This window comes from Stenella coeruleoalba (assembly GCF_951394435.1).
Source record: "Stenella coeruleoalba genome assembly, chromosome: 8".
In the NCBI taxonomy this organism is placed as follows: Eukaryota; Metazoa; Chordata; class Mammalia; order Artiodactyla; family Delphinidae; genus Stenella; species Stenella coeruleoalba.
Window position 1 is genome coordinate 2,376,811 of NC_137154.1, and position 27,277 is coordinate 2,404,087.

A 27,277-nucleotide genomic window follows, 5' to 3' on the forward strand; every position below is an offset into this window, starting at 1 on the left:
GCTGGGAGGGCAGGTGCTGACCCGTCCCTGGGTGGGCGATGGGTGGCGCCTAAGAACTGCAGAGCTCTCCAAACCCGGCACCGGTGAGGCTTCTAGCAGCCAAGGCCCAGCTCCTGGGAGGACCACGGGCCCGCCCCCGGAAATGCCTGCCAGAGGGGGCCAACCGTCCAGCCAGCGCCTGGCACAAGCCTGCCCCCCTTCAGGGACCTGAGGCCACTCCTCTGCCTTGGAATCCTCAGGAAGGACGTGGGAGGACAGAAGTCCAGCCCGAGCGAGGACCAGGCAGCAGGCACAGCCGGCAGACGGCACTGATTCCACTGAGCCCCTCCTCCCCCCCCTGCTGCCCGAGACCCTCACCTCCTCCCTACGTCCCCGATCACTGCTCCAACTACCCTGCGGATGCGTTCATCACCTGCTGGCTGGGGGGGTGCAGTAGGAGATCGGGGGGAGGGGCGCAGACCAGTCCCTGAAGCTGCAGGAGGGAGCCTGGTCCCCTAGTCCACGAGTGTGAACAGGGCCCAGCGCCTGTTCCCTTCCACACAGACACACCCTGAGCCCCGGAGTCGGCTCCGAGCGGGAGAGCACAAGCCCGGTTTCTCACTCTCCCTGGGAACGGGGCAGACACCCTGACACCGCAGCCCTTCGCGGCCAGCTGCCTGACACCACGAGATCCCTGGGTCACCGTGCTGGACCCAGAGTGGGACGGCTCCGAGCGGGGAGGAGATATGGGCCGACACCGGCCAGGCCTGGCACAGAAACAGGAACTTCGCCCCGACCAAGCCCACAGGACGCCTGCAAATAGACAGCAGAGCACACGTGTGGGGAAGCAGCTGTGCACACGAGACCCTCCTGCACCGTCTCCACCGCGGGAAACCCTTCCGTCAGGGCCTACCTGGAGCTGCCTTCCTGGGCACGGGGGTGAGACGGAAGGAGCCAACAGAAGGGCCAAAGCCGGCAGCATCTCCGGACGTCCTCAGGTGCCCCACGGAGGGGCTGCGACCATCCAGGGCCCAGCCTCCCGGAGGCTGGCTTCTCGGGGACCTCCTGAACCCCGACCTCTTCATCCCCAGGACAGGCATGGGCACCAGGGAAACGTCTTCCCTGGGCTCTCAAGCCCAGGCTTTCCGGGAAGACCGGCATGCTTGCCTGCCCACCGCACCGCGGGGGCGCCAGCCCAGGGTGGCCCTGAGGCGCACGGCTAGGAATACCCTTCTGCCCGTTACAGAATACCGTCAGAGCACCCAGCGCCATGCCCTTGGATACTGCAGGCCTCCACCTTTAAACGTACCCGGAACCCAGCCCTCTCACCCCAACTGCCATGGCAGGTCCAGCCCTCCTCTCGCCTGGCCCCCGGGATGCAGGCGCCCCTGCTGGTATCCGGGCTTCACAGGACACCGTGGCCAGAGTGGCCCATGCTCCTTCTCTAGACCCCCCGTCCCACCAAGAGTGGTCCTCGCGCCGGCCAGGAGGGCCACCACACCCTTCTGACCTCAGCTCCCGCCCCCGCCCCTCATGCCCCCTGCCCTGCCTGCCTGGAAGCCTCCCCCAGACACAGCCAGCCTCCCTCCCTTCCTCGGGGCTCCACGGGTGTCCCCTTTTCCGTTGGGTCCTCCCGGGCACTGTTCCAAGTGAGCCCCCCGCCCCCCGGGGCCCCGACCCCTTCCTGCTTTATTTCTCCATAGCGCTTATTTCTAACACACACACTTCCCTGCTTTCTTTCCTTTACTGTCTGCCCCACCCCCCGGGGTTTTATCCGATTCATCCACTCAGCATATGCTCAGCCTCTAGAACCAAGCCTGGAACGTTCTGAAGACACTCAGCGAATTTGCTGAACGAGCGGATGGGCGGCAGATGCACCTCGAAGTGCAGGCCTGCCCGCGGGAGGCCGGCATCACCTGTCACTCCAGGGCCTCGTAAGCCCCCTCCCGGGAAGCACCCGGCACCCAGGCACCAGGGTGGGGACCCGGCTGAGTGTAAGAAGGCTTCTAACCCGTGGCGGGCTGAGCTGGAGCCCTGCTGCCCGAGGGCGCACACCTACAGAGGGCGCAGCTTTTGTTCCACACCTGACCTACCAGGAGAAGCAGCTACTTTCCACTCCAGTTCCTGGAAGTGTCGGAGGAAGCAAAGAGAGACACAGAGGCGGCCCCTCCCGCCCAAGGTGCCAGTGGGAAGCCTGGGGAACCCACGAGGGCCCTGGAGCAGCGCCAGCCAGCTCGCCTTCCTTCCCGGGAGCAGGTGGCTGGCTCTAGGGACCCAGCCTGAGGGCTCAGATCCCCTCTGAGACAGTGAAGGAAGGCCAGGCGGGCCCGTGCCCCCGACCCCTCTCTGACAGGACCGCTCTGTCCCACCCAGGGAGAAGGAAGCAGCACCTGCCGGGGCGGCCCTGGGCACCAGGAAACCTAACGCTACAGAAATTCCTTGGCACGGAGTCTTCCTTCCAGGGAACTTTACTGCACCTGGCACGGTTCCCTGGCAGCCCTGCCAGCCCGTCAGGAGTCGGGAAGCGTGCTCCTTTCTCGTGATGGAGAAAGTTCAGTTCACGAAGGCTAAGTCAGAGGACCTGCCAGAGGGTGGACAGAGCCGGGGCGGTGGGCGGGGGGGGGGGGAACGCATCCCGGAGTGGGCCAGGCCATCCTTCGGCAGCCGGTCACCCGACACCGACCCTCCAAGCTCCCTCTGCCCGTCTCCGAGCATCCCTCTGGTGCAGCCATCTATGCCAGGACACAGGAGGGAGGGGAAGGAAGCCCCTCTCTGAGAAGCTGTGTGGTCTCCCAGCTCCCCCTGCCCCTTTACCCCCAGGACAGCACTGGACAGACAGACTTCCCTCACTCCGGAACTACTCCAGGGAACACAGACCCCCGGGAGCTTGCCTGACCTTGACGTTGGCTACCCTGGAGGAGTACGCTCACAGGGCATTTTATTTCCCTCTTTTTTCTTCGTTGCGCACATTTTCTACAATAAGCATATGTTATTTTTACAATGAGAAAAACATGTCAACCATTCTACCAACACGATGGCTTTAAAGCACTAATGAAGCAGTTCAGGGAACAAGGGCTCAGCGGGGTCTGCACCCCTCCCTCACCCGGCGGGCTCCTCTCAAGGGCAAATCAGGCTCACACAACACACGCCTGGTAAAGCTGGTGAGCGTTAGTGAAATCACACTTGTAAACTGTTTGAAATATGCCGGGCACACAGCCGGCGCCCGGCAGTTGCCATTACTCTTATTTTAATCGCTCCTGTGTTACTACTATTGAAACTGCCTGGAGGCGTTTACCCAGGGGTCACACACGCATTTAAAAAGCCCCGTCTGGAGCAGGGAGCCCGCAGGGCAGAGGGGGGCAGTCATGGGGTCACCGTGGCAGCTGTGGCTAAGCGTAACTTGAGGAAACAAATTTAAAAATTGGTCAGCTTTCAAGTGGCCCTGGGTTTGGGCCAGACTGCGGTCTGGCTATCAGCCCATGATGCCAAGATGAACGGAGATGGTTCCCGAGCAGGGCGCCCACTGGCCACACTGGCCCTCCCCAGGGAGCCCCACGCACGCGCCACACCCACCGCCAGGTCCACCGCAGGTCCATCCAGAAATGCATCGCAGGACACACACCTTCTGACTGTGGGAAGGCCCTAAACGTGGACCGCGGTCTTCACAGTTTAGAAGACGCTTACTGAACTCGCACAAACGCAAGAACCAGCTAAGGAACCGAATTCACACCAAGCCGTCACCTCCCCTGGCCCCTTCCCATCAGCATTCACACCTGCTGGACAACAGTCCGCGGCTTGCTTTCTCCCACCCCCTCCTCCGCTCCAGCCAGGCTCCCGCTCAGTGAGGCTCCAGCGCAGTGGCAGCAGGGCCAGCTCCTGGAAGCACCCATTCCAGGCCCACCTGAGACCTTTGGAATCGGAACCTGGGTGGGGCGGGTGCAGAGCTCAGCTGCCAGGAGCCCCCAGGCGGCTTGCTGAAGCGCAGGCCCCTTCACCGCAGGTCTGCCTTCCTCCTAAGCTCCCAGGCCCAGCGCAGCGGGGGTCTGCACCCCTCCCGCACTTGCTGAAGGCCTCTCGGGTCCACACCTTGCAAGGCCCCGGCGGCACCGGGCCCTGTGGATCAGATCCTTTCTGCAAAGGCTCCTCCAGCTTCCCTGGCCCGCCTCTGCAGCTGCCCCTCCCCCTGGGTCCCTCTTCAGGCCCACTTTTCTTTCCTGTGGGGCTTCCCAGCCTGCCCAGGTGGCTCTCAGAACGGGGACTGGAAAAGCCTTCTCAAACGAATGCATCCCCTCCTCACACGAATCTCATAAAGGAGAGAGGTGCATGCACCTGGCGGCAATGCCACCCACTCCCGGCACCCAGGACCTCCTCCCACAGGCCCTCTCTAGCGCCCCCTTCCGTCCTGAGCACCAGCCCTGGAGGCCCAGCGGTCACGTGTCCACAGGGTGCTCCCAAGCATCATGTCTCGCCCTCCAACTGGGGACAAGTCCGGGAACGGTACAGCCACCTTCCCCACTGGGTCTGAAGCTGGGTGGCTGTTTCTTTCATCCCACAGCAAACCCAGCACCTGCCCCGGTCCTCCCCAGACTGTCCACTTCTCACACCCACCACCGCCACGGGCCCAGGCCGCCGGTTACCACCGTCTTGGGTTCTTCCTGCTCTCCCTGCCTTGGTACACGCGGGGGAGGGGGCAGATATCTTGCCAGAACGCAAAGACAAGACCCAAATTCCGCAAATGTGCGCAAGGCCCTTGCAGACCTGGTCCTGTGGCCCATCTCCAGCCCCCTCCCCCCTCTGGCCTCAGGAACTTGCGGGAAAGCAGTGCTGCTGGCCCTCAGGTCTTAGTGCACGAGGTGCTCTCTGCCAGGACTCCTGCTCCCCTTTTTTCTCTAGGATCAGCTTCCAGCCTCTCTCGGGAGGCTCCCTACCTGCCCTGCAGCCAGGCCGTCCCTCAGGAGCAGAGCACAGGGTGCTCCCCAGACCCAGGCTCTCTGTCTCGGGGCTCCGGGGCTGGGCTTGGCCAGTAGGCTAATGCCCACAGCAGCGTCGGACCTGGCCCAGCAGGGCCTCCGGCGTGATTCCCTGCACTCCGCCCTGCCCACGGGGCAGCTGGCAGAGGAAGACCCAGCCAAGTTTCTGGCAGACTGTGGGCCCTGAACCACCTCCGCAGACTCAGGCCACCCGGCAGCACACGCACTGGGGAGTGACCAAGAGAGGAATGGCCCATGCAACCTGGGGAGGCGTTGGGCTTCTGGGCTCCGGCCACCCTGCCCCGCTGGACGGAAGGCCCAGGAAGGCCGAGACGCTCCTCCAGGCATGCTGCATCTCCACGCCCAGCAGCGTCCGGCAGAGCCGGTGCCTGAAGCAGATCCACTGAATAAATAAAGTGACAGATCTATTTAAGGAAAATATTTTGAACCGCTCGGGCAATTTCCCACAGAAACAGCAGATGTGAATCTTTCACGTGGGATTTTTAGGTCATGAGGACCATCGTGACCTGATGCCCTGAGGACACGCAGGTGATCAGACGGCACCACTGCCCGGGGACAGCAGTGTGGACACTGGGAACGGTTTAATCTCCCCCCGAGGACACTATCTCTCACAACTCTTAAGGTGTAAATACCAGGAGACTGTGGGTTCAGGGATGAGCAAATGTCTGTAGTCTACAAATATATACGTTTCATTTCTTCTCTGGGAAACACAGGAAAGTGTATCAGCTCCCTCCTCTTGTCTGCCTTGACGCCCTCTGGAATTGGGGTGCTTGCTGTTCATCTGAATAGAGTCATCAAAGGCAGCAAGGCAGCGTAGTCAACATCCCTGCTGCAGTCACACAGGCCCTGGCTAGCTGTGTGACCTTGGACAAATCACTTAGCTTCTCTGAACCTCAGGATTCTCGCCTGCACAGGAAGATAAGGGCAGTATCGACCACAAAGGGCTGCTCTGAGGGTTACAGGCCCCCCGCAGATGCATTTAGCACAGACTCATGCTAAGAAAAAAAGCTAGCTGCATTGTTATTACGAAGAACCTTTGAATTAAACTGCATAAGAAATTAAACTGCAAATCTGACCTAACACACAGCCACCAAAGTGGCCCGATCTGCAGGGCAAAGCCTCTGACACGCGCTCCATCCACCCCGGGGTCCTCAGGGATGAGACTCGTCTTTCTAAAAACACTGGGCCCTGGAACAGGCTGCACGTTCAAGCTACAAAGGAAAAGCTTTAACCCCAGTGGCAGGGAACCAAATGGACATTCTGAGCCAACTTAAGGAAGATGACCAGAAATGGGAAGAATATTCTAGACGAGGGTCTCCTTAAAAAGTCCGGAAAGATGGTCACTTTCGATAAATCCAACCTTGAGAATGAAAAGCATTCAGAACCCAGAAACCAAGAATGTCTAGAACTCTGGTATCAATCTCCAGAAACAGGCCAGTTCTTACCAAGGCTCTGGAAACTTCAAGTTCCGAAGCGATTAAAAAACCAAAACCCCAAAATCAAATACGTCAGTTGTGTTCACAAATGAAGAAGGAAGGAAAGAAGGAAGGAAGACAGAAAAGAAACAAGCTCGGGCTCTCAACGCGGACACAGCCCCCATTTCATGCCAAGTGTTCTTCTCAACCCTTAACCTCTACCAGCCCCTTTAATGCCCACTACATCCTCCGAGCGGGGACGTGTTACCCTGCTGCACGTGAGGAAGGGGCAGAGGTGGGCCCCCAGCCCGGCTCGCTCAGAAGACTGGGGTGTCAACCACGCTATGTTACAGGAGTCCGGGTGCACTTCTGAGGGCCGAGGGCCGAGGCTCCAGGTGGGTAGAGATGGCGCTGGAATCCAGGCGCACCTGTCGGGTGGAATGCGGGGCGCCCGGAAGGTGGGTACCACAGCAGCCCTGTCAGCAGGGGCCGCCCACGTCACTGGGTTACCCAGGTGGTCAGAGCTCCCGCCTGGAACCCCAGGAGCAAGAGGGATCACAGGGCTCCAGGAAGCCTGCACAGCCTAAACCCGGCAGCCCGGGGAATAAATACTGCACACTCAGAGTTCTTCCTGAAGAAAGTCTGCTCCAGACGAGGGAATCCAGGGACAACCTCCGGTCTGTCTGGCACCTACAATCTCGCCTGAGGGAGGGGAGCAAGGGCCCAGCGCCCCCTGGAGTCTGCCTGTGGGCGGCGTGTCTACCGGCTGGCGACACGAGTGACTCTGGTGGGCAGATCCAGCGCTGCTCACGGAACCTCGGAGGCGGCAATAACGCTGTGACCACGCAGGTCCCAATGGCCACTGTCTGCAGCCGCAGATGAAAGCCTTCGTAAAACCCCAAGCCCTTTCCTGTATGTCCGCGTACCCTGTTTCCTCGGCCTCATTTTCCTAAGTGCCAACCCGGGTGCTGCCCGGGCTGGGCGGAAACGAAAACCACCCTAGGGCTGTGCCTGTCCCCCAAAGTCCAGGGGACAGGAGGGGCGAGGTCCGGCCCAGGGACCGGCGGGGGAAACGCAGGGCCACGTCCTGGGGTCAAGGCGCAATGGAACCTGGAGGACCCAAGGAGGGGACCGAGTCTGGGGACGGGGTGGCCTCGGCAGTTCCGGGTCCGGAGTCGGGTCCCCGCGAGGTTGGAGGAGCGGGGCCTGCCGCGGGCGCCCGGGGGTCGCGCCCCGCCCTCTGCGCGCCCTCAGACCCGCCCCTCAGGGACCTGGCGCCCCCTCAGATCCCCGGTGGCCCCTCCGCCCCTCGGCCCGGGGTCGCCCCCGCTGGCCCGCCCGCCGCGCGCACTCACCGTGCTCCGCGGAGGAACCTGCCATCGTTGGAATGCCGCACTCGCGGCCGCGCCGACAGCTTCCCAGAATCTGACGCAACCACCGCCCCGGAAGTCCCGCCGGAGGCGGTGCGCCTTCCGGGACACGCCCAGTCGCTAGGCAACCGCCGCGGGCTCGAGACGCCGCAGGCCGGGGCATGCTGGGAGTTGTAGTTCCTACTGCGCTGCGGCCAGTGCCCTTGAGCAGGGGTTCCCAGCTCCCGGGTTGCGGACCGGTAGCGGTCCGCGGCCTGTTAGGAACCGAGCCGCACAGCAGGAAGTGAGAGGCGGGAGGGCGAAGCTTCATCTGCCGCTCCCCATCTCTCGCATTACCGCCTGAACCATCCGCCCACCCACCCACTTCTGTGGAAAAATTGTCTCCCAGGGTCCGGGGAGGGAGGACCAGTTGGAAGGAGGCTTAGAGGAGGGGATTGGGAATGGGTGGGAAGTGCATTCCATGCAGAGGGTACTGTCCTGCAAGTGATACCAACAGAGAGCATGCCACTGAGAAATTCAGCCTGACCGCAGGGCAGGCTGGAGCAGCCCTGGCGAGAGTTGGGGCCTGGGGCAAAGGCTAGGGCTGGCGCTTCTTGAAGCATCTTGTAAGCAAAGTCAGGAATGGCAGAGACCCAGCAGGCTTGACTGGATTTGTGCTGTAGACCTCTCATTCCAGCTGCTGTGTGGCGGTGGAGTGGATTAGGGAAAGCCAGGAGGAAAGCAAGACTTGGCAGGAAGGCTTTTCGATAGTCTGTAGGAGAGGAGACGGTGCCCTGGACCAGCAGGGTGAGCAGGCAGATCTGGGAGAGCCATGAGGGGCAGCAGACGCTGGGATGGGGTGGGGCGGGTGAGCGAGGTGGGGGCCGGGGATGACACCCACGTTTCAGTCCTGAGAGAGACTGGTGGTTATGGCATTTCCTTTAATAATGAACTTGAAGACACTTGGTGCTGGGTGGAAGAAAGCAGCTGGTTTGTCAGCATTTCCAAGGACTGATGATGTTTGGGGTGAGTGAGAAAGGGGGGCAGGGTGGAGCACACACTCTGTATGGACAGGGTTGTCATTCCCAGAGACAGAGGCCCCGGGGGGAATAACACAAACGAGGAGAAGAGGCTTCTCTGGCGTTTAATCCCCATTCTAGAGTCCCTCAGCCCACAGATCACATCCTCAGGGCCTGTGCCTTCCTCTGTGTAAGATACCATCTCCCAAGGACATCACACTCAAGCTTCTGCACACACAGGGAATGAAAAGAAACACTTAGGATGGAAATTTTATTAGGTAAAGAAAAAGTGTAAAAGCAAGTATTGCTAAATTGTACAACTTTTTGGCAAAAGCGTATCTTTGGCATTAAAACTTTAACAGTTTAAGCTACTTTTCTAAAGAATTATGCTAAATGCAAAGAAAAAAATCTCATAACATTACATACCGTGTGATTCTAGTTATTTGACATTTTGAAATGGCAAAAATCATAGAAATAAAGACAAGTGAATACCAGAAGTTAATGCGGGAAGAAGGTGGATGCGGCTACACCTGAAACAAACACAACATTGTCAATCAACTGTACTCCAATATAAAATAAAGTTAAAAAAAAAAGATGCAACATTAAAAAAAAAAGGGCAACATGAGTGGTCCTTGTGATGATGGAAAGGTTGGGTATATTCACTGTGTCAGTGTCATTATCCCAGCTTTAATATTGTACCATAATTGTGCAAAATGTTAGCATTTTAGGAAACTGGGTGAAGGGTGAGGAGATCTCTCCATGTTATTTCTTCCAGCTGCATGTAAATCTATGATTATCTCAAAAAGTTTATAATGATATCCATTCCTTAAAAAAATAGTTTCAGGTACTTAAAAAAGGTCTCTGTGACTGTCACCATGCCCCACCCTGGCTAGTTCTGGTTTAGGAAGCTGGGGCCTAAAGCTGGTCACATTCCAATCTGATCCTCAGATACAAGAGCAGAGGGATAGTCTTAGGGGTTTTTTTTGTTTTTCTTTTAATTGAAGTATAGTCGATTTACAACTTTGTGTTAGTTTCAGGTGTACAGAAAAGTGATTCAATTATACATACATATATATATTCTTCTTCAGATTCTTTTCCATTATAGGTTATTACAGGATACTGAATATAGCTCCCTGTGCTACAGAGTAGGCCCTTGTTTATCTATTTCATATATAGTGGTGTGTATCTGTTAATCCCATACTCCTAATTGATCCCTCCCCTCTTTCCCCTTTGCCAACCACAAGTTTGTTCCCTGTGTCTGTGGGTCTGTTTCCGTCTTGTAAATAAGTTCATTTCTATTATATTTTAGATAGCACATATGAGCGATATCATATGATATTTCTCTTTCTCTGTCTTACTTCACTCAGTATGACAGTCTCTAGGTCCATCCACGTAGCTGCAAATGGCATTCTTTTTTATGGCTGAGTTAATATTCCATTGTATGTATACCACATCTTCTTTGTTCGTTCCTCTGTCGATGGACACTTAGGTTGCTTCCATGTCTTGGCTATTGTGAATAGTGCTGCTGTGAACATTGGGGTGCATGTATCTTTTGGAATTAGAGTTTTCTCCAGATGTATGCCCAGGAGTGGGATTGCTGGATCATATGGTAACTCTATTTTTAGTTTCTTAAGGAACCTCCATACTATTCTCCATAGTGGCTGCATCAATTTACATTCTCACCAACAGTGTAAGAGGATTCCCTTTTATCTACACCCTCTCAAGCATTTGTTATTTGTAGACTTCTTGATGACGACCATTCTGACCGGTGGGAGGTGATACGTCATTGTAGTTCTGATTTGCATTTCTCTGATAATTAGTGATGTTGAGCATCTTTCCCTGTGCCTATTGGCCATCTGTTTGTATTCTTTGGAGAAATGTCTGTTTAGGTCTTCTGCCCATTTTTTGCTTTGTTTTGTTGTTTCTTCTGCCCAGTTTAAAAAATTTAATTTATTTTTTATATTGGAGTGTAGTTGATATACAACGCTGTGTTCGTTTCAGGTATACAGCTAAGTGATGCAGTTATACATATACATATAAGCATTCTTTTTCAGATTCTTTTCCCATAGAGGTTATCACAGAATACTGAGCAGAGCCTTCTGCCCATTTTTGATAGGGATAGTCTGGTCCCAGGGCCAGGTATGGACCAGCGTCTCTGACTACTCAGAGTGGCCTGTGGGTTGCCTGTCACCAACTTCCTTGTGCCTATTCATGGAGCACCTGCTCAATGCCACGCCCTGTCCCAGGTCATGCAGACGTCATGGTGACTCTGAGATCAAGGAGTTGGTGGGGGCAGAAGGACAACCACCAAACTCTCCTGGCCGCAGAGCCTAGGGAAATGCTCCGAGGAACGTGAGCCCATCCAGTGCAATCAGCAGTCCCCTGGGATCCCATCTCTGCCACACTGGCCACAGGCAGTGCCCCTGACAGAGAAGCACCTTTGCTTGTGGGCAGAGCTGTTGTCCCCATTGGAAGTTTATACAGAATCCATTTGGATAAGGACCGCAGTTCCATCTGGGATTCATGAAGTTTCTGGTGGGATCAGAACTGGAAAAGAAGTTCAGATCTGGGCTTCCCTGGTGGCGCAGTGGCTGAGAGTCCGCCTGCCGATGCAGGGGACACAGGTTCGTGCCCCGGTCCGGGAAGATCCCACATGCCGCGGAGCGGCTGGGCCCGTGAGCCATGGCCGCTGGGCCTGCGCGTCCGGAGCCTGTACTCCACAACGGGAGAGACCCACGTACCGCAAAGAAAAAAAAAGAAGCTCAGACCCTACCCACCCAGGACACTGCGTAAAGTACAGCCCTGTGTCAGAAAAGAGTTTATTGGGAGCTCTCTGCATGCCTACCTAAGATACCTTCTGCAAGCAATTTGTTTATAATTTGAGAACATATCTGTAGCTCCGTGTTATGGAGGGCAGCCATGAGTTAAATACAGAAATGTCCCTCCCTAGCCCATTCCTCCGCCTGAGGAGCTCTTCCAAATTTCCTGGATGTTGGGGTTCCCATATCTCATCATTTTCTTCAAGTCCAGTAAACCCCATAACATCTTCCAGTTACTTTCTGGAACCTCATGTCTGAATTCACAATAGATCTTATTGATGGATGAAAAAAATAAAAGCAAAAAGGGAGAGTTTGTTTACATTCTTGGGAGGCCCGTGGAGCATCCTCTGTAACTCGGCTCCCAGGAGTGTGGCCCTAGAGGTGCTTCCACCTGCCCTGAGCCCACGACCTGGGAAGCCCTGCGCCAGCCCAGATGATCCCACAGAAGGAATCAGGCCCAGGGGCCAGGAGGCCAAGGTCTGGCCATGACCTGCTGTGTCTCTTGACACGTCTGTTGCTCATTCATTACTGGTGCCAATGAACCTGGGAGAAGGAACCCCAGGCAAGTCAGAAGCCCTGTGGATAAAGCATCTGCTGACGTCCGCCCTGCCCTGACCCTCTCACATGCCACGCAGCCATGGGCTGTGAGGTGCTCCGGACGGGTAGGCCTCCTGGCGTCAGCGGGGGGACCAGGTTAGGCCTTGAGAGCTGGGGCAAGTTTTGTAGCCTCTCTGAGCTTCGGATTGTCGTGTTTTAAATCTGTAAAATGGGGCAGTCTCCCAGAGCTGTTAGAATAAGATTATAAAAAGCACCTGGCAGGCAGCATGTGCTCGATAAATCTTGCCTTTTTTGCCCCTAAGCCCGTAGCATCCAGCCATGGGGACCCACTGATCTAGGGTTAGATAAGTATTCCCATCACCCACTCATACTTTCTCTTAAAAACAAGAATGTATAATAAAATAAAAACAACATCCAATCCTTCTTTATGAACCCCACAAAACTTATATCTGGCAAATATCTGTTTCTCTACTGTCATTGGTGAATGTGAAAAAGTGGATCTCAAGTCCACAGGAAAGTTCCCTAAGCTTCGGGTATGCAGGTGATCCCCCGTCTCAAAAATAAAGACGTTAGGCCTTAGCATTCATGTCAAAGAAGGAAGACTTTTAAAAAACATATATTTATTTATTTGGCCGCACCAGGTCTTAGTTGCGGCACACGGGATCTCTGTTGCAGCATGCGAGATCTTTAGTTGTGGCATGTGGGATCTATTTCCCCAGTAAGGGATCGAACCCAGGCCCCCTGCATTGGGAGCCACTGGACTATCAGGGAAGTCCCAACAAGGAAGATTTAGCCTAAACAAATAAACGAGAAAAATTTGTTAACAAAAAAACCAAAAAAAATGTTAACAAATAAAAAAAGAAAATGAAGAATTTAGACTACTTACCAACACAGGAAACGTCCTTCAAAAACTACTTTTGTTCATATTCCTGCAGAGAGAAGAGAATAAAATGGTTCCAGGAGCAGAAACCTGTGTGGCCTCTTAGAGGAATTCTACGGAAATAGAACCAGAACCTGGTTTCTTGTGGGAGCTGTGGGTGGGGGCCGGTGGGCCTCTATCAACATGATAAGACCCCTGAGTCAGCCCGTGGGGAGTCACCCCCACTCCATCCCCCCACGGGTAGCAGAGAGCTCACAGCCCAGCGTGTCCTCTGGGTCACGCTCCCCCAGGACACGGCCTGGGCGTGCGGGTGACACCGTGCCGTCACGGCTGCCCCTGCTTGGGCGGGCGGGGGTCCCTGATGCTCTGCATGTGCTCCTGACTCTTCCCAGACCCAGGCCCTGCTCCTTCCCCCCCGGGGGGTGCGGGTAACAGCTGAACGATGTCACCTGTCGGTGACCTGCTCTCTGGATAAGACAATGGAGAGGACACAGGTCTACAGACATGCACTGTGGACAAATATTAGGGACTTATCCACACAGCCTCCTAGTTCAGGGAAATCCGAGCGTGGACGGGACACCAGACAGATGAAAGCTGACCACCCGTCTGAAGGAGCTGCCACGAGCACGGGCTTCTCCCTGGATGAGGCCAGGCGTTCCTTGAGATGCCCGGGCCGGAGGCCAGGAGCCTGACCACGTGGTTCAAATCTCAGCTCTGCCTCTGCCCACGGCCGGCAAGGACTCACCGCTCTGTCCCATGGCTGGTAAAAAGGGTAAGAACAGCTGCCCTGTTACAGCACAGCCCCAGAGGGACACCCAGGGACCAGCATGTCACCCTGACCTGACCCTCGGCAGGGGCCCCAACTTCTGCATTTTATTCGTCTCAGGAGCCCTGGAGAATCCGACAAAAGTCACAGGCCGGCTCCCTGAAATGATGCATAATGGCACACGACCCATGGAACCTACAGTCTCTGGACTTCTCAAGCCCCATGTCTGTGCGAGGGTGGCCCAGGGGTCCATGATCTCCTCCCAGTCTCCCCTTTCTTCAGCCCCTGACCTTGCCCTGCCTTAGGGTTGCTCATCACTCAGCAACCCTGGCCCTCCCCCGCAGGGCCACTTAGTGGGTGTCTGATCATTTGTCAAACCCCATTCAGGTGTCACCCACTCGGGAAAGCCCCCAGCAGCCCCCCAGCGGAGGATAGGAACCGTCGCTTCCTGCTGTGCACGGCTGGACACGGCCCACCGGGGACAATCCCACCCATCTCGGGATCCATCCCACACCCTGCCCCTGCAGCCCCGTGTTCTCCAGATGCCAAGCCCGGCACCCAGGGGGTGCTTGGCCCAGCTCTGCTGACAGTGCAGGAGGCTTCAGGTCCAGCACCAGCGGGCTGTGCCTCGTCGGTCCTGCTGCTTCCCAGCCCTGGGGCCCAGCGAGGACACACGCTGAGCCTCTGCCCCCCCCGGGTGCCACGGTCCCCTGGTTACCGAGTCCAAACTCGTGCTGCTCACCGCACACAGGCCAATAAGTCAGACATGAGGTGTTGAGACAAGGAATACTTTATTCGGAAAGCCGGCAGACCGAGAAGATGGCAGACTTATGTCTCAAAATAACCACCTTATCGGAGTCTGGGTGCCATTTTCTTCTATAGAATCAGGGAAGTAAAGTAAAAAGGCAGAATAGAGAGGGAGAGGCGGTGGGGAAGTAAAGTAAAGAGGGCCGTCGGCCTTGCAAATCATCTCCTGGAATTGAGGAGGGGATGCATGAATTTCTTCTTTCTTGCAGCCATTCACAGGTGGGCAGGGTCAGATTGTCTCCCTGTGAGCTGAACAGAGGCACTTTAGTTTAATATTCAGGCAGGGGGGCAGGGTTCCCCGAGGCAGGCCGTTATCGATGATTATAGTAACAAAAGCAATGGAAAGCGAAGGCTAACGTCAAAGAAGCAGATGCAACGTGGAGCCAGAATTGGCTCTTCCCTGCTACACCCGCAGACAGCAGGTAGGGTGGGGGAAGGTTATGGGTTGAACTGTGTCCCCGCAAGGGTTCTGAAGTCCTCCCAGTACCTGTGACTGTGACCGTATTTGGAAACAGCATTGTTGCTCACGATCAAGTTAAGATGAGGTCGCTAGGGTGGCCCCTCATCCAATATGACTGGGGTCCTTATAAAAAGGGGAAATTGGGAGAGGGACCCACACCCAGGGAGAAGGCCACGTGAAGATGAAGGCAGAGATGGGGGGGTGCTCCTTCAAGCCAAGGGACCTCAGATCGCCGGAAACCACCAGAAGCTGGGAGAGGCCTGGACCAGCTTCTCCCTCACAGCCCTCGGCGGGAAGTGACCCTGCCGACACCTTGATCTCCAACTTCCAGCCTCCAGAACCATGAGAGATAAAAGTCTGATGTTTAAACACCCTCCTCCCTACCCCTGGGCTGTGAGACTTCGTTATATCAGCCTCAGGAAACTCAGACAAGAACTCTGCAAGAGCGCCACACACAGCCCTGCACTCAGCACTCAGCGAGCAGGGGCTTGGTCATCAGACCCTCCCAACGGTCCACTTACCTGCTCCAGGCTGTGGAGGGGAGGGGACACCTCTGCTTGGCCTGGGGGCCTGGGGGCCTCGGGAGCTTGAGTCTGTTGTAGTGTCTGCTCTGGGGCTGCTGGACTTCCTTTGGCCCCCAGCTCCTGTAGCCCAAGGATTTCCCCAGCGTCCTTGGAGGGTCCCGGGTGAGTCCTGGCCTCGGGCTCCAGGGCTGAGTCCTCTACCTCCAACATCGGCCTGGTCTCCACACCAGGGGCTGGTTGGCCCCTCTCAAGGTCCATGGGCATCTGCATCTCCTTGGGCTGGCTGCTTCTAGGCGACTAAAGAACAAAGTCATTTCTTCTGCTGACAGGAGCCTGCAGGACAGGCCCTTCCCAAGCCACTTTCAGGGAAAGAAATGCCAACTGTCTGATAGGTAAGCAAGGCCTGTGCAATTTTCGAGAGGAACACTGCACGGGGTCAGGTCCCTGCTCTGCCACCGACTCCTCGGGGGATCCCAAGAGAAGCCTGTGGTGGGTTGAATGGTGGGCACCCAAGGAGAGACCCACATCCTAATCCACAGTACTTGTGGATGGGACCTATTTAGAAATAGGGTCTCTTCAGCCGAGGTCATACTGGATAAGGGTGGGACCGGTATCCTATGACTAGTGCCCTTAAAAGGAGAGAGATTCAGAGACACACGGGGAGAGGCTGTGTGAAGACAGCAGAAATCGGAGCGACGCGCCGAAAAGCCAAGGAGCGCCAAGCACGTCCAGCCCCAACCAGGGGAAGCGAGGAAGCACCTGCCCCTAGAGCCCCGAGGGGCCCAAACCCGCCAACCCCTTGATTTCGGATCTCTGGCCTCCAGAACTGTGGGACAGTAAGCTCGTAATGTTTGAAGCGCCCCGTCTATGGGGATCTGTCTCAGCAGCCCTGGGATACCAAAGAAAGCCTTTTGTCCCCTGTGCCTCAGCAGAATTTAAATCTTCCAGCACAGATGTCCCAGGGCTCTGCTAAGGTGGGCGCAGACACCACTGCACAGGCTAAATGTGGACGCAGCGGGGAAGGCCTGGGGCTGTCCCCCACCCCTCCACCTCCTGGGGCTTCACTGGACAAATCCCAGGGTGATACTTACAGGGCTGCCTGGCTCCTTTGGATTTTCTGCAAATCAAAAAGAAGAGAGAGAACAGAAAACAATTGATATTAACTATTACAGCGACTTCTGTGAGGAGAGGAAATGCCTCGAATTCACAGTCAAGAAAGTGGACTTATGTTTCCCAAAACCACAACCGACTGGAAAAACCACGCAGCTGGGAAAACACAGGAGGGGCACTTACTTGGTAAGCTTCCCCAGCACCCAGGGACCGCCTCCTCCAAGACCCCCTGGCTGGAGCTGCACCCGTCTCTCCTGGCTTCCCGGCCCCCGGTGCCCTGGACGCCTGTCCCCAGCAGCTGCCCTGCAATTTTGGTCTCAAGCCCTGCACATCGGGGAGCACGCCGCGGGCGGCTCCGAGCCCAGACACATGCAGGGCCCCCGAGATGGAAAGTGAGCAGAGCTGTGTTCAAACGACAGGCTCCCGTCAGGAGCCACTGACCCCAGGCCCCCACTTCTGAGCTCCTGGTGCCCTTGCTGACCTGGTTTCCTCAAGGATCAACGTGACTTTGCTTTACCTCTTCTTCTATAGTGGCGAGTGATGATGGCCGCGGCGATGGAAAGGACCACAATCACCGCAATCCCCACAATCACAGCAAGGAGGATGCACAGCCACGTTGGGAGGACACACGCTGAGCCTCCTGCAAGGAGGCGAAACAGAGAATGCTGTCGCAGTGTCAGGCACGCTTACCCCATCCAAGTGACGTGCAGCTCTTGGGCGTGGTGGCAGCACCGCCATTCCCCAGGCCCCGAAGTGCTCTCTTGACGACTGTCGCCACGAACCTCCCCGGCAGGAGGCACGACAGGCTCCTCCTTCCTGCTCAGACAGGACCTGGGCTCAGAGGCCCTGGGCAGTTGCTCACATCCTTGGAAGCAGCAGGAGGCCTGACCGGCCAGCAGAGCAGCAAGAGGCCCTGCATCCGGGACGGGGCTCAGGGGTGAGTGGTCGCAGCTGCAGGATCTGCTACCGGGTCAGCAGCAGGCAGAGCCTGGAGGAGGCTGGGAGGACGGAGGGGATGGCCAGTCCTCATGGCAGTAGGGCCGGGCCACGCTGGCCCAAGGGACAGGGCAGGGTCCACCCTGGGGAGACCTCTGGCGTGACCACTGGGGTGTCTCCGTCTCACCCTGCTGAGCTCCCAGCGCCGACAGGAGCCGTGGACACACAGACACGGGGGGCGGGGCGGGCCATCAGAGCCGTGGACGCTCAGCCACCCTGATGCCATCTGTCACCAAGGACAGAGGAGGAAGGAGCGAGTCTTTCCCGTGGTGCCACTGTTCTGCTTAAAGGCTCTTCTTTACTCTCTGATCAGGCCCTTCCTCATTCTGCCTTCTGTTTTGGTGTTATAATAGCCTTTAAAAGTGTTTGCGGGTTATAGAGGGAACCTACCTCAACATAATAAAGGCCATATATGAGAAACCCACAGCAAACATCATACTCAACGCTGAAAAGCTGAAAGCACTTCCTCTAAGATCAGGAAGGCGACAAGGATGCCCACTCTCGCCACTATGATTCAACAGAGTCTTGGAAGTCCTCACCACGGCAATCAGAGAAGAAAAGGAAATAAAAATTGGAAAAGAAGAAGTAATACTGTCACTGTTTGCAGGTGACATGATCCTATACATAGAGAATCCTAAAGATGCCACCAGAAAACTACTAGAGCTCATCAATGAATTTGGTAAAGCTGCAGGATACAAAATAAATATACCGAAATCTCTTGCATTCCTATACACCAACAATGAAAGATCAGAAAGAGAAATCAAGGAAACAATCCCATTTACCATCACATCTAAAAGAATAAAGTACCTAGGGATAAGGAGGCAAAAGACCTGTATTCAGAAAACTATAAGATGCTGATGAAAGAAATCAAAGACGACACAAACAGATGGACAGATACAACATGTTCTTGGATTGGAAGAATCAATATTGTGAAAATGATTATACTACCCAAAGCAATCTACAGATTCAATGCAATCCCTATCAAATTACCAATGGCATTTTTCACAGAACTAGAACAAAAAATTTCACAATTTGTATGGAAACACAAAAGACCCCAAAGAGCCAAAGCAACCTTGAGAAAGAAAAACGGAGGTGGAGGAATCAGGCTCCCTGACTTCAGACTATACCACAAAGCTACAGTAATCAAGACAGTATGGTACTGGCACAAAAACAGAATTATAGATCAATGGAACAGGATTGAAAGTGCAGAGAAAAACCCACGCACCCATGGTCACCTAATCTATGGCAGAGGAGTCAAGCATATGCAATGGAGAAAAGACAGCCTCTTCAATAAGGGGAGCTGGGAAAACTGGACAGCTACACGTAAAAGAATGAAAGTAGAAAACTCTCTAACACCATACACAAAAATAAACTCAAAATGGACTAAAGACCTAAATGTAATGCCAGATACTATAAAACCCTTAGAGGAAAACACAGGCAGAACACTCCTTGACGTAAGATCTTTTTTGAGCCACCTCCTACAGTAATGAAAATAAAAACAAAAATAAACAAATGGGACCTACTTAAACTGAAAAGCTTTTGCCCAGCAAAGGAAACCATAAACATAACAAGAAGACAACCCTCAGAACGGGAGAAAATATTTGTAAATGAATCATCAGACAAAGGATTAATCTCCAAAATATATAAACAGCCCATGCAGCTCAATATTAAAAAAACAAACAGCCCAGTCGAAAAATGGGTGGAAGATCTAAACAGACATTTCTCCAAAGAAGGCATACAGGTGGCTAAAAAGCATATGAAAAGATGCTCAACATCACTAATTATTAGAGTAATGCAAATCAGAACTACAGTGGGGTATCACCTCACACCAGTTAGAATGGGCATCATCAGAAAATCTACAAACAACAAGTGCTGGAGAGGGTGTGGAGAAGAGGGAACCCTCCTACACTGTTGGTGGGAACGTAAACTGGTACAGCCATATTGGAGAACAGTATGGAGGTTCCTTAAAAAACTAAAAATAGAACTACCATACGATCCAGCAAACTCATTCCTGGGCATATATCTGAAGAAAACCATAATTCAAAAAGATACATGCACCCCAGTGTTCGCTGCAGCACTAGTTACAATAGCCAGGGCATGGAAGCAACCTAAATGTCCATCAGCAGATGAATGGATAAAGAAGATGTGGTATATATACAATGGAACATTACTCAGCCATAAAAGAGAACGAAATAATGCCACTTGCAGCAACATGGATGGATTTAGAGACTGTCATACTGAGTGAAGTAAGTCAGACAGAGAAAGACAAATATCATATGATATCACTCATATGTGGAATCTAAAAAAAGGGTACAAATGAACTTATGTACAAAACAGAAACAGAGTTACAGATGCAGAAATCAAACTTATGGTTACCAGGGGTAAGGCGGGGAGGGATAAACTGGAAGATTGGGATTGACACATACACACTACTATACATAAAACAGATAACTAATAAGGACCTACTGTATAGCACAGGGAACTCTACTCAGTACCCTGTAATGCCCTATATGGGAAAAAAGAGTGGATATATGTGTACGTATAACTGATTCACTCTGCTGTACACCTGAAACTAACACATTGTAAACCAACTGTACTCCAGTAAAAATTTAAAGAAAAAAGGTCCTTGCATGTTATTTAAAACAGAAGGAAACTGACAAGCTGATTTTTAAGTCTCAGTGGATGTGCTGAGTCCAAGGGTGGCCTGACGACCCTGTGGAAGGAGGCAAGGGGGACTTCAGCTCCAATGGCAAGGCTGGCAGGAAAGTGGCACTGGCCCCAGAACAGACAAACAGGAAGCCCAGATGGACACGGCGCTCAGTTATGACCAAGTAACACTGAGGGCGGGGGAGGGATCGTCTTCAAAACACAAAACGGGGTAGTCGATATGTGCAGTGGGAAAACATACACTGAACCTAGACCCCTACCTCACACCTCGCAAAACACCAATTCCAGGTTCGTGTAGAGTGAAAAAGAGAAAGGTAAGACCACGAAGCTGCTGGCAGATCACAGAGCAGAATACTTTCTCCGGGTGAGCAAAGATTTCTCACCCGGGAGAGGAAGAGTACCAAACATAGTGGAAAACAGCCACAAACTTGACCTCATTAAAATGAAGGACCTCTGTCCACAAGAGACCCCATAAAGCGAGTAAAAAGGCACCCTCGGGGGCAGAGGTGGGTGCAGATATCCGATACAAAGGGCTTGTATCCCAAGCTTATAAATAATTACCAATGTTTATAAATAATCATCAAAAATAAGAAACTGAAAACCCCAGACAACCGAGTATAAAAATGGGCAAGACATCTTCAGGGACCTGGATGGACCTAGAGATGATCACATGAAGTGAAGTCAGTCAGGCAGAGAATGACAAATACCGCATGAAATCTCTTATGTGTGGAATCTTAAAATATGACACAAATGAACATGTTTAGTAAACAGAGGCAGACTCACAGACGTAGAAAACAAACTTATGATTACCAAAGGGTAAGGGGGGATGAGGGGGGGATAAATTAGGAGTTTGGGATTAACAGATACACACTACTATATATAAAATAGACCAACAACAAGGTCCTACCGTATAGCACAGGGAACTATATTCAGTATCCTGGGATAAACCATAATGGAAAAGAATCTGAAAAGGAATATGTGTATGTATATATATATATAAAACTGAATCACTGCTGTACACCAGAAACTAACACAATATTGTAAATCAACTATACTTCAATAATAAAAAAAAGAATGGGGCTTCCCTGGTGGTGCAGTGGTTGAGAGTCTGCCTGCCGATGCAGGGGACGCGGGTTCGTGCCCCGGTCCGGGAGGATCCCACGTGCCGCAGAGCGGCTGGGCCCGTGAGCCATGGCCGCTGAGCCTGCGCGTCCGGAGCCTGTGCTCCGCAGCGGGAGAGGCCACAACAGTGAGAGGCCCGCGTACCGCAAAAAAAAAAAAAAAAAAAAAAAAAATAGTGCCTGAGCCGACACGGCCCCAACATGGGGACAAGGATGGCAGAGCCACCGCTTGTCCCCAAGGATTCTATTTGCTTACTCAAGACAGGAGTGTATGAACGGTGACCCATGGGCCAAGTCCTGTCCACTGCTATAAATAAAGTTTTATTCACACACAGCCAAGCAACATCAGCAGAGTTAAATTGTGACAACAGGGACCTTAGGGCCCACAGAGCCTCAACTTTTTACTTTTATGGATTTAAGAGACAGAATCAGACCTTACCAGCCTCTGGATGAATTTTAACGGCACAAACTGTATCCCTTGTGGCGTTGCAGGGTTGAAGGATGGTGCTGTCTTCACACCTGAGAGGAAGAATAAAGAAACCCTGAGCATTACTTCTCCCCGCCCAGGCCCAGCCCAAAGCATCCTTCTTAAAACCCACCTGTCAGGGGTTCGAGGGACCAGCCCCAGGTCCTGTCCTGCCCCACCAGGCTTCAGGCCATCAGTGTCTGGCATTTCCTGGGCTACCTGGCCCAAATTGGCTCAATGAGAATAAAGCTTGAGGATTCTCTGATATATAGGGGAGGGGCCTCCCTCTGCCTCTGTTCCCGGATAGAGATGTGCGTGGCTATGAGGACTGGACCTGCTGTAGCCATATCTCTACCAAGAGGGAACTCAGCCTAAAGATGAAGCTCATGGAGAAGGGGACAGGCAAGCAAGTCCAGAGAAGCCAGAGCCCTGATCAGACCAGACCCGAGGGCAGTCCTTACTCTGGACTTGTCCGGTTCCCAAGCCAACAGTTCAACATGGTCTGAGTTGTATTTAGTAGTCTACAAACGTGAACGATTTTACAAGTGGCTTTACCGCTGTAAGTGTCTTCCCCAAAGCCCCCCCAAAATCTGTGCCCACTCGAAACCACAGAATGGGACCTTATTTGGAAATGCGGTCTCTGCAGATGTCATCGTGTTAAGATGAGGTCATACTGGATCAGGGTGGACCTGAATCAATGACCAGCGTCCTTAGAAGAAGGAAATTGTATGCAGGCAGAGAGAAGGCCACGTGAAGATGCAGATACACAAAAGCACACAGGGAGAAGACCACCTGGAGGTGGAAGCAGAGATTGAAGTGATGTGTCTACAAGCCAAGGAGCGCCAAGGACTGCCGGCAACACGGAAAGCTGAGGGAGCGAGGGAAATTCCTCCCTGGGAGTCTTCGGAGGGAGCACGGCTGCTGACACCTTGATTTCGGACTTCCGGTCTCCAGAACCATGAAAGAATACATTTCTGCTGTTGATTAAAAGCCACTCACTTGTGCTTTGTTACAGCAGCCCCAGGAGACTCTTACCATGACAGTGGGCATCCCACCCTGCCTCAGGGCGTGGTACTGCCGTCCTCTCTGCCTGTGGTTTCCTTTGCCTGGAGCTTCCTCCCTCCCTCCCTCACGGGGCATCTGCTCTAGAGAGCTGTCTCTAGCATCCCCTCTGTCCCTCATGGGCTTGTCACTGTACAGGTGTTGGGATGGTCTCCACCATGGCTGGGGGCGCCAGGCCTGCCATAAGACCTGCAGGCCACAGCGGGGCTCATGATCACACCTGAAGGAAGGAAGGAAGGAAGGAAGGAGCATTGACTCCAGTCCGTCACCAGGTGGAAACATCCAGGTGACTTGTCTGACTTAATTTCAGGACACCTCTGTGGGGCAGGTGCTACCATTAGCCCCATTTTACACATGGGAAAACGGAGGCTCCGGGAAGGGGACGGAAGAATAAGTGACCCAAAGCCAAACAGGCAGTAAATGGAGGAAGGGAACCCACGCCCAGGCCTGTTTGATCAGCTCACACACCCCAGGCCAACACCTTTTGCACCGGAAGCAGCTCTCTGTGCAGTCCATGGAGTCGCAGTAGAAGTTGCCCTGCTTGCACTGGCATAGCCGGTCGCTAGTTGGGGAGCATTCAGTCACCACCTCCTGATCTGCTGGAGGGAAGGCCGAGGGTCAGTCACAGGGGCCTGGACTCTGTCCTGCCCACGCCGGCCACGTCCAGGTTCGTAGTCAAAGCCTCAGAATCGTCACCCCCCTCCTTCCCCAGCAGGGATGGAGACAGGGACCAGCCAGACCTCATCCCCTGCATCCGGAGTGTCTGTGGAGGGGCCCGTGGGTGCCCCTGCAATCTGGGCTGGGGCACAGGGCCAACTGCTCAGAAACACCCCCAAATCATTCTGTCCATCTCGTTTGCCCCACAAAGATCAGAAGAGCACTACTCAGTGTGGACACTGAACGGTCTCTCCCAGCATCACTGGGGGATTCCGCCTTTCGCCTGTGACGGGCTCGCTCATGGGGCCACACCCCACATTTCACATCTACGGGGCTATTTCCACGGGGCCCACTGTCCACCCCCACGTGAATATCACACTGCTGAACTGTCTCTCTGTACAGAGTCCTAGTACTTGGGGGAGCCAGTGTGCTATCTTGTTTTCCTCCTTTAGGAAAGAAGGAAGTTGTTTTGGCAACTGTCAGCATAGCCAGTTTTATGAAATCTCCTATTGGGATAGTTTACTTTTTAAAAATAAAAATTGTATCTACTTGAGGTGTATGGCATGATAAGTTGATACATTCTGTTGGGATTTTCATTGGGAATGCACTAAACCTAAGAACCATTCCTGGGAAAACTGATACTTTTAAAACACTGAGGGAGTTCCCTATCTGTCCAGTGGTTAGGACGCAGCGCTGTCACTGCTGTGGCCCAGGTTCGGTTCCTGGTCAGGCACTAAGATGCTGCAAGTTACACCGTGCGGCCCAAAAGACCCCCCAACAAAACGTTGAGCCTTCCTGCTTACTACCTTGTGGTGCTCCGCTCCGTATTTAGATGTCCTTAAATGTTGCTTGTTCACTTACACATTTATACGTGCTTTGCGAGATTTATTCCAAAGAATCTTGTTTGTTTGGGGTTTTTTTGCTAATGGAAGTGGCATTTTTCAATTACATTTTAAAAAACAATGTCACTGATATACAGAGATTTGGAAGAACTTCTGTGTATCATCCTTATACACAGCAACTCTGAGACCCTAATGACCTGTAGGCTGATTCTTTAGCCAATACATACAGCATCATGATAAAAACAAGCACTTTGGGGCTTCCCTGGTGGCGCAGTGGTTGAGAGTCCGCCTGCCGATGCAGGGGACGCGGGTTCGTGCCCCGGTCCGGGAAGATCCCACATGCCGCGGAGCGGCTGGGCCCGTGAGCCATGGCCGCTGACCCTGCGCGTCCGGAGCCTGTGCTCCGTGACGGGAGAGGCCACAACAGTGAGAGGCCCGCGTATCGCAAAAAACAAAACCAAAAAAAAAACAAGCACTTTGTGATGTCTGCTCTAGCAGCCCCATCCCCGTGTTCCTCTGTGATAATTTCCTTTGGGGAGGTTCCCACAGGGCCAGTCGACAGGGGCACGTTGCCTGGACGGCAGCCCACTCACCCTCCCGGCACTGGGAACACGGCACGCAGCTGCTCTTCTTACTGGGGTGGGCCCGGAAGGTTCCAGACTCGCACTTCCTGCATTCTCCAACGCTGTGGTCCCGGTCTATGTATTTGCTGACGTAGTAGCCTGTGGCAGGTGGTACACGGAGGGGAGGTGGGTGTCCAGGGCTGTCCTGCTCTGCCGCAGACCCCGCCTGGTCTCTGAGGCCTCTGCATGAGGAGGTCCCAAGGCACCTGGAGGCCAGACGCCCTGCACAGTACCCACCCCTCTCCTCCCGTCTCCTTGGAACATTCTGGACTGATCCGAGGCCACAGGTGTCCCAGAAACCGGGGACCTGAATTGCCCCTTGGCTTTTACTGATGACATGCAGTATGTGGGTGCTGGGCAGAGGTCACAAGATTTCATGTTGGACCAACTGTGTCCCTTTCTTTCCTACATGTGGTTCATGTAGGTGTGCGTGTGAATGCATGGATGTGTGTGTATAGATGTATGTAGTGTGTGTATTGGTGGGTGTGCACGTGTGTGTGTGGGGAGGATACGGGGCTGAGTGTCCAGGTTTTGGGTGTTTGGTCTCTGAACCAGGAGCCCCGGAAGGCACACTTTCCCGGATAAAATGAGGCACGTGTGCAGGTGTGTGTGAGTAGACGATGCCCATGGTGATGGTACAGGTGTGTGGCTGGACCCTTACAAGAGGAGGCCATGAAGGGACTTTCATTGATCACATGGGCACACCTGTCTGAGTGTGGATGGGGTGCGGGTGGGAAGGTGGGCGTGTCCAGCCTGGGCATGGGTCCTCACTTCTGTCCTCCAAGCCCTGCTGAACTCACCTCACCCATCTCAAAACAAGCACACACCACTCTGTTCACACGAGAGCCCCCAAGGTGGGTGCAGAGGTGGGGCACTGGGCAGCTGCCCAGGAGAGGCCCTCCCACCCACAGACAGCCAGGTACTCCCCACAGGCAGCCCCCAGCTCTGCTCGAAGGGACTGCGGCCTCCCTCCTCCCAGGCAGGGTCTGCCCCGGAAGGCTCTGGAAGTGGTCCCAGACTCACCAGCCGGGCAGAGTTTGCTGCAGCGGCGAAGGCTGGTAACCTCATACTCGCCCGGGTTACACCGGGTCTCCCCGGTTGCCATGGTCACCTTCAATCAGAAAGAGGATATTGACATTATCAAAAGATGCCTCTGCTCCTGATGGAAGCAGACACCGAAACCCCTGAGCAAGGAGTGGCAGTCACCCCCCAACCTGGAGCACTGCCTCCCTCGTGGAAGTGGGCTTCCTCGGGGGAGCATCTCCGTGCTGTTCCACTCGCGATACAGAGCAGTATTATTTGGGGGGAATATGTTCTTCAGTTCCCAAATGCATGTGGATGTGTTGACTACTTAGATGGTAGGAGCCTATTTTATTTGCATGGCCAGAACTAGACCCTTTGTGGTAGTAAACCTTTGGAATTTAGTATTTGATTTTTTCTAGTCTATAGTTAATTGCTTCACCTGTTGCATATAGACTGTGTTAAGAAAGGATATTGTCTATGGGTTGGGAACGGGGATCTGAGTGTGTATGTGTACATCTTTGTATTATATATTTGAATGTACACACACACACACACACACACACACACACACACACACACACTCAGCCCCCCGCAGCCCCGGCCCTCCGCAGTCCCGTCCCTCGCATGCCCCCCCCCTTCCACTGGGGCTCCCCGCGCTCAGTCACCAAGGATGTGCAGCGGGCTCGGCCCCGCCTGGGCCTTTGGGTGCAGGAAACTTCCGTTGAGACCTGCTCCGGATGGGAACCGGGGTGCGGGATGTCCCGCCGCCCGCGTCATCCTCGCTCCGGACGCGCGCCCAGGCCACAGCCCCCTTCCCGTTCTCAGAGTCCTCCCTCCCCCGAGCCCCTCCGCCGCCGTCCCACCTGCGCCGCGAGCAGCAGCAGCACCGCCAGGACAGCGCGCGCCCGGGGCTCCATCGCGATGCCTCTCCGGACGAGCTGACAACTGCGGTCACACTTCCAAGTCTGGCTACCCGTCGACCCCCCGGGCCCCATTCACTGAGGACTTTCTGACTTCATAGCCAATCGGAGGGGATCTTCTGACCAAAGTACCCAATCGGAGCGGACGGCCTTCCCCTCGCCCCACCCACGGGCTCCGCCTCCCAGTTGCGGTGTCTCCCAGTTGCCGCGCCTCCCAGCTGGA

General features: G+C 54.2%; 2 protein-coding genes across 4 annotated transcripts in view; both read right to left on the reverse strand.

Annotated features, from left to right (window-relative positions):
• CARS1 (cysteinyl-tRNA synthetase 1) overlaps positions 1-7,856 on the reverse strand; it is a 47,419-nt gene extending 39,563 nt beyond the window's left edge. The window contains exon 1 of one of the 3 annotated variants that reach the window (XM_079930760.1): positions 7,741-7,815. In XM_079930760.1, coding sequence (XP_079786886.1) covers positions 7,741-7,765 — 25 coding nt within the window. In that variant the 5' untranslated portion in view covers positions 7,766-7,815. Of the gene's footprint in view, positions 1-7,004; positions 7,236-7,740 lie in introns of those variants that run through there. The other 2 variants (XM_079930761.1, XM_079930762.1) reach the window with 2 other exon arrangements.
• A 15,173-nt stretch (positions 7,857-23,029) lies between these two features.
• Positions 23,030-27,051, reverse strand: LOC307189847 (tumor necrosis factor receptor superfamily member 26-like; the record flags this gene model as incomplete). The annotated part of the gene is made up of 5 exons (XM_079928341.1): positions 23,030-23,209; positions 23,458-23,585; positions 25,082-25,210; positions 26,135-26,222; positions 26,998-27,051. 5 exons carry the CDS (start codon positions 27,049-27,051, stop codon positions 23,204-23,206), a joined length of 405 nt encoding a protein of 134 aa, XP_079784467.1. The 3' UTR covers positions 23,030-23,203.
• Positions 27,052-27,277: the final 226 nt, after the last annotated feature.